This window comes from Galeopterus variegatus, unplaced genomic scaffold (assembly GCF_000696425.1).
Source record: "Galeopterus variegatus unplaced genomic scaffold, G_variegatus-3.0.2 Scaffold1204, whole genome shotgun sequence".
Lineage (NCBI taxonomy): Eukaryota > Metazoa > Chordata > Mammalia > Dermoptera > Cynocephalidae > Galeopterus > Galeopterus variegatus.
The window spans coordinates 296903-303774 of record NW_007727315.1 but is presented as its reverse complement, the minus strand read 5'-3'; the positions used below and the strand labels follow the sequence as shown (position 1 = coordinate 303774).

The following is a 6872-nucleotide window of genomic DNA, read 5'->3' as shown; positions in this document are numbered from 1 at the left end:
AGGAAAAAAAAAAAAAAAAAAAAAAAAAAAAAAAAAAAAAAAATGAGAAATTTGTCAAGAAGGGATAAACACTATCCCTTCCCCCTCAGGAGGCTTGCCATGGATGTTGGTTCCAGGGACTTGGTTCACCTGTATGAACCAGCTAGGGGTGGTGGTTGAAAATGATAGAGTAGACATTTCCCTCAGCCGCTGGCTGAAGATTGACAGGGTGCACCCTATTTCTAACCAGATCTGGCCTAGCATGCCCCAAGGCCCAGTGAAGGTTGGCTGAGCCCGAATCTGGGCTCTAGGGACTGCAGGCAGGAGACAGTTTCTCATCAGATAGTTATAGGTCCCAGCAGGCTGGAGTTTCCAAATAAAAAAGGTAAAAATAGTCTGAAGGAGGCACCTGAGCCAGATACCCAGACTCAGAACGCCTCTGCTCCTCCTTCTTCTGCTCTCAGTCTGGGATCATCTGACCATCTGTCACCACTGTCACTGCTGTCCAAGTCAGATCTCTCCTCCTCACATCTGGACAAAGCCTCCTCAGTTCACCCCATCAGATTAACCATCCTAAAATTATCCCTGCTCAAAATTTTCCATGGCTTCCAAGTGGGAACCTTATTAAAACTGAAGTCTCTCAGGTTAGGTCCCCAGAAATCTTGACTTAGCAGATCTGGAGGGGGACCCAGAAATTTGCATTTTAAGTAGCAAGTCTAGTATCCCCTAGTAAGTACTTCCTAAGAAACAAAAGCCTGGAGGAATGAACTTCCCCCTGAATCCCAAAGGCAACCTCTACTAAGGACAGTCACTCCAGGTAGACATAGCCCCTAGATTCGTGTCTCAGTCAGAAATCAGTCTGATTATGAATAACCTCAGCTCATTTGAATGGTAACACCAACCTGATGCTAAGCACAATTCATTAGAGTGGAGAAAACTGTTTTCTTTCTGCATTAGCATCTTGTCACACTCCAGGAGAGTTTAGAATTGAAAATAGAGGTAGAAGAGTAAACCAAACTGAACTGAATAAATGTTCCTGTTCTAAGTAATAATCAGTGTATACTTGGTATTTAAAAGTATCTGTAACATTGAAGAGAATTTGATTTATTCAGTGTTAAAAGTTAAAATATATAGTTATGTAACTGATAAGATATATGCCAGTAATTGACATTAGACTTGTGATTTTAGGTTGAGAGGTTAGCAATAGTTGGAAACACTGGCTGCACATTAAAATCGCCTGGGATGCTATAAAACTTACTAAGGGGTGCCCTCCATTCATGTCTTCATGTCAGAGATGAAGTCTGTATTTTTTTTAGCTTCCCAGACTGACAGCCACTGACATAGGAGAATTTGACTAAGTATATAAAAAGTATTCAATTGTTTACAAGAACTTGAAATTCATTATGTTTACAAGTTTAATGGATTAGATTTCCTAGTAACTGTTTACGTATTCTAGGGAAATTGTGCTTATTAGGTTATGCATCTGAAGTACTTAAAAAGAAAATCAAATATATTAAATATATAAATGGAATTTAAATGTTTAAGGGGATGTAATCAAGCTGTAAATAGGGCTGGGTGCTTAAAGGAATTTAGTTTGTTCAACTAGAGTTCAAACATTAATCAAAGGAAAACTTAAGGTCATTTTTCTTATTTTCCTAGATTTATATTCAGAATTATAATTTCTAAGATGAAATTGATGGCTTAAGGAAAATTAAGCATTTTAAAATTGTTGGGGCCAGCCCGTGGCTCACTCGGGAGAGTGCGGTGCTGATAACACCAAGGCCCCGGGTTCGGATCCCATATAGGGATGGCCGGTTCGCTCACTGGCTGAGCGTGGTGCTGACAACACCAAGTCAAGGGTTAAGATCCCCTTACCGGTCATCTTTTAAAAAATAAATAAATAAAATAAATAAATAAATAAATAAAATTGTTGCTCCAGGGCCGGCCCAGTGGCGCACTGCTACAGGGCGGCGCTCCTGCCGAGGGTTCGGATCCCACATACAGACCGGCCGCTCACTGGCTGAGCGAGGTGCGGGCGTGACACCGAGGGTTGCGATCCCGTTGCCGGTCACGAAAAAAGACAAAAAGGAAAAAAAAGAATAAATAAAATAAAATAAAATTGTTACTCCAAAATAAGAATTAGTTTAAAAGATAAAAAATAAAACCAAATATGGGCCAGCCCGTGGCTCACTCGGGAGAGTGTGGTGCTGATAACACCAAGGCCACGGGTTCGGATCCCACATACGGATGGCCGGTTAGCTCACTGGGTGAGTGTGGTGCTAACAGCACCAAGCTAAGGGTTAACATCCCCTTACCGGTCATCTTTTTAAAAAAAATAAAAATAAAAATAAAAATAAAACCAAATACAACGAGCCACACCTTTAACTCCCTGTGGTCTTCCCTACTTGTCCCGCCTAAAATGATTCTCCCTCCTCTAATTCCCCCTCCTCTATACTGCCCATCAGCCAGATTTGTTGCAGATGATCAGCAAGACCTAGTACTCTCCCTGGAGCCTCACAACTTTCTGCCCCAAGGGGCTACCAGGATGCTGTGCAAAGAGTAAATAACCACAGTAAAGATAACTCATCATAGATGTAGAGCATCTCACACTTTCCCTTGTAGTCCCCTAACCAGGCATTACTGTTGCTCTTTACAGAGTAATTAAAATATGGCCCAGAGAGTCCAGACTTGATCAAGGTCACACAGAATCAGAGGTAGAGCCACACCTGTAATCCAGTCCCTGGTTTTGAATGCCATCCCTATCCTGATGACAATTATCTCAGGCTCAGACCTCTCTTCTAAACTCCAGACCCATATCACTATTTGCCTCTGGACATCTCCACTTGATATCTATGGAGGAGCTCAAACTGAACGTGGCCAAAACAGAACTTAAGATAATTGCTGTTGATTTTAAGTGGTTGAGGTCAAAACTTAGATGTCCGCCTCGATTCCTCTTTCCCACACACCCTGTGCGCATCTGCCAGCTTGTTCTGTCTGTCCTATCTCCCAAAATACATCCCAAATCTGATCACTACTCTAATCTACACCCTAATCTAATTTACCATTCTCCCTCAACTGATCCACCACAATAATTTTCCCTCTTCAGTCCGTTTTCAGGAGAGCAGCCAGAATGATAGCATTAGAATGTAAATTACATCTTGTCACATGTCTGCTTAAAATCTTTCAGTGGCTTCCTAGTGCAATTAGAAAAAAATAAGACTCCTTACCATTAGTTACAAGGCCGCATATGAGCTGACCCGAGCCCACCTCTTCCTAGTCCACTCTTCTTTCCCTCAAACTCCCAGGATTGCAGCCCCCTCAAGCCCTTTGCACCAGCCTTTTCTTGTCTGACCCACTACTGTTCATTCACGTCTCTAGTCAAGTGCCATGCTCAGAGTGACCACCCGGGCTAAAACAGCACCCCAATCCACCTGTCTTCTGTTCTTTTAAGCACCCCTTGTTCATTGTTACTGAGCCTCCACCCGCCCACACACAGATGATTGAGCACGCCATGAAAGCAGGGACATATTCACCGCCGGGTCCCCAGCACAGGGCCCAGAGGAAGCACTCGGAAAACATTTGTTGAATGCCCCTGGTACTCCAAAGTGCTTGCTCTTTCTACTTCCAAGAAGGGATGAGTGGTCCCAGGTCTCCTGCCTTCCAGGCCAGAATTTCAGCCTGCGAAGACCAGGAGAGAGGGGAGCAGGAAGCACGGGAAAAACAGTCCCTCCCCCTGAGGCCAGGCTGAAGAGTTCAGTCCCCAGGACCCAACTTTTGTCACAGGCTTCATCTCTGGGCCTGGAATAGAGGCAGAGACGAGCCAGGGTCTCAAGGTCCCAGGTCCCCTCGCCTTTCCATCCACTCCCCATCCCAAATAATGGTGCGTCCCGCCAAGAGGGGCGCGCAGACTCAGAAGGAAGAGCCCAAGTCTTCCCGTGGGAGGAAAGAGACTGGACCTGTCCCTCGACGACCGGTCAGAGAAAGTACCTGGCTCTTGCTGGGCCGGACGGCTCCGGGCTCCTCCTCCTACGCCCTCGCGTCGCGCACTGCTTACTGGGATTCGTAGTCCTCCCTTGAGTATCGGCCCTCCCTTCCCAGAAAGCTTTGGGAAGCTAAGCCGAGACAGCGCGGGGGGAGGCGGAGGAAGCGCGAGGGCTTCGGGGGGTTGTAGTTCGAAATATTCAAACAGCAAGAAATTATTGAGAAGAAAAATTGGGTAATAAATCTTATCAAATTATTTAGGCTGTGATGATATGAATCGTTTATATTTTAGTCCTTCTTAGACGATCAGTTACCTTCCGTGGTTGAAAACAACGAGCACTGAGATTCAGAGGAACTACAAATCCCATAAAGTGTTGCATGTTGAGCACCTATGAAGAGAGAGGTCGACCGAGGCGCAGGCGCAGTGGCGCGAGTTCGGCAGTGAAGAGACATGGCGGGTCCGACGATTACAGCGAGATTGTACTCCCTGCTTTTCCGCAGGACTTCCACCTTCGCCCTTACCATTGTCGTGGGCGCCCTGTTCTTCGAGCGCGCCTTCGATGAAGGCGCGGACGCGATCTACGAGCACATCAACCAGGGGGTGAGGGCCTGGGCCATCCCTGACCTTGGGCCCGCTCGAGGGGTGATAGTGGGAATGGAGTTGGGATGGGGCTCAGTCTACCTTTACCACGAAGGAGATAAACCGTGGGCGTCTTCTGTCTCCAGACTGCTGTCTGTCCCCTTAGCCTGGTGTGAACCTTAAAACGTTAAACGAGGTTAATTGATCCAACTTTGCAGGGGTTATAAGTATTGATATGACCCACCTGACATACCCACTTGTCCATTTGCAGAAGCGAAAACTAAAGCCTCATTGAGAGCAAAGAATTTACTAGGGCCACACTACTAGGAAGTCAGCGGCATGTCAGGGCCCGACCCCGGAACCCTGTCTCTTAGCATTTCAAGGGCAGATTTGAGCAGGTAATGGTCATTAAAAGGGTATCTACTAGGGCACCGTGGCTGGCCTTTTTAGATGGAGCTTTCAGTTCCCAAGGCTTCCCACTCAAGTAGCTTAGTATTAATGGTTAAAAGTAGGAGCCATGATGGGCCAGCCCGTGGCTCACTCGGGAGAGTGCGGTGCTGATAACACCAAGGCCACGGGTTTAGATCCCATATAGGGATGGCCGATTAGCTCACTGGGTGAGCGTGGTGCTGACAACACCAAGTCATGGGTTAAGATTCCCTTACCGGTCATCTTTTAAGAAAAAAAAAAACAAAAAAGTAGGGGCTATGAAATCAGAGAGCCCTGGATGGGAATTCTGGGCCTTGTCACTTAATAACTGTGGCTTTAAATTTGGCAAGTTTCTTAACTTCTCTGAGCTTCAGTTTTATCTGTGAAATGGAGGTAATAATAGTAACTACCTTAGGGAATTATTGTGAGAATTATATGAGATGCAGGCAAGGTGCCACAGTGTGTGGTAGGTGGTACCACTGAAAAATAACATTTGTTACATTCTTCAGGGGAAAGTGGAAGCATAAGGTAGGGAATAGCAACACCTTTTAGACTTTTTGTGTACCAGGCACTGTGCTGGGTGCTGTGCATGCTTTATATCATTAAATTGTGGCCATACTGGGAAATGCCTTGTTCAGTTAACCCTGTTTCACTATTCACTTGTGTTTTTAATTCCAGTGTTAGTGGACAGGAAGGCTCTGTCCACTAATACTGTACTGCCCGTGGCCAGGGCAACTTCCTGCCCACATGAAAGTGTTGCCAGTGTCCCATTTCTATAAGTGGTTCTGTTGGCCATTTCCACGAATCTGGAAAGGCATCTAAGTACATTGTCATACCCCATCCATTTTCCTGTGCTTTTAGGAATGTGAATTTCAGCTAATTTAGGTCCAAGGAATAAAAAAATGGCTCAGTGTGAAATATTTAGGGACCATGCACTTAGGACTTCATAGGTCATACCTAGGAGGTGAAGAATTGAGATATTTTCCAGGCTCTGTTCCTTAGTAATTGTGTGCTTTTGGACAGTTTCCTCAATTTCTACCTCAATTTCCTGTAAAAGTAAGATCATTCCTTCCCACTTCACATGGTGATTGAGAGCATCAAGTATTTTGTAAATGTTAGGAATTGTGTGTCATGCCTAGCATTGCTTCTAGTTTGCCCACCACAACTGTATGTTTTTAGGCAGGATATGGCATGTGTTTCTCTTGAGTTTATTTCAGAGATCAGGGCAGTGGGAGTAGTTGTAAAATGTTAGAGGCAAAGGTTAAAGTTTGTGGCTCTTGTCTTTAAAATGCAGAAGCTGTGGAAACACATCAAGCACAAGTATGAGAACCAGGAGTAGTTCCCCAGAGACCCCCATCCAGGCCAGAAGGACCAGGTCCACCCACCGGCTGTTTGCCCAGAGCTGGGGCCTCAGCTTGAAGATGATGCTCAAGTTATTCTTCACAGACCATCTCTAGCTTTCAGCAAGAAGTATCTTCACATAACAAACAGACTCTCACTTCCGCTGTGTTTGAAGTATGTTTAATCAGAGTCATCAGAAAATAAATGTAAATCGTCCTTTAGATCTGCTTCTGCATTGAGTGCTTTATTAACTCTACATGATCTTCACTTGTCAGTTATTTCAGACCACTTCAAAGCCCTCCGCAAACATCTGAAGGGGAGACTCTGCTATTTTGAGTTTTCCATTAACTTCTAAAGAATTGTAGTTTTCAAAACATGAGCCAGAGTTGGAGCTGTTACCTTCAACTTTGGCTTCTAAATTGATATTTCCATTCTTAAGTCACACAGAGGAGCGCTAACTGTCTTGGTCATGGGGAAGCACTCAGCTGGGGAATAAACCCTGGCATGAGGGATCTTGAACCCAGCCCCAGGGTCTCGTCTCCATTCTGCCTTTAACTTGCTG

General features: G+C 45.1%; 2 protein-coding genes across 2 annotated transcripts in view; one reads left to right on the top strand and one right to left on the bottom strand.

The window, feature by feature from the left end:
- ZMAT5 (zinc finger, matrin-type 5) overlaps positions 1–4015 on the bottom strand; it is a 28799-nt gene extending 24784 nt beyond the window's left edge. The window contains exon 1 of the mRNA XM_008575533.1: positions 3967–4015. The gene's annotated coding sequence lies outside the window, so the exon portion shown is untranslated. The remainder of the gene's footprint in view (positions 1–3966) is intronic.
- A 371-nt stretch (positions 4016–4386) lies between these two features.
- Positions 4387–6531, top strand: LOC103592711 (cytochrome b-c1 complex subunit 9). Its single transcript, XM_008575532.1, has 2 exons — positions 4387–4561; positions 6264–6531. The coding sequence occupies exons 1-2, from the start codon at positions 4412–4414 to the stop codon at positions 6306–6308; spliced, it is 195 nt and encodes a 64-aa protein (XP_008573754.1). The 5' UTR covers positions 4387–4411; the 3' UTR covers positions 6309–6531.
- Positions 6532–6872: the final 341 nt, after the last annotated feature.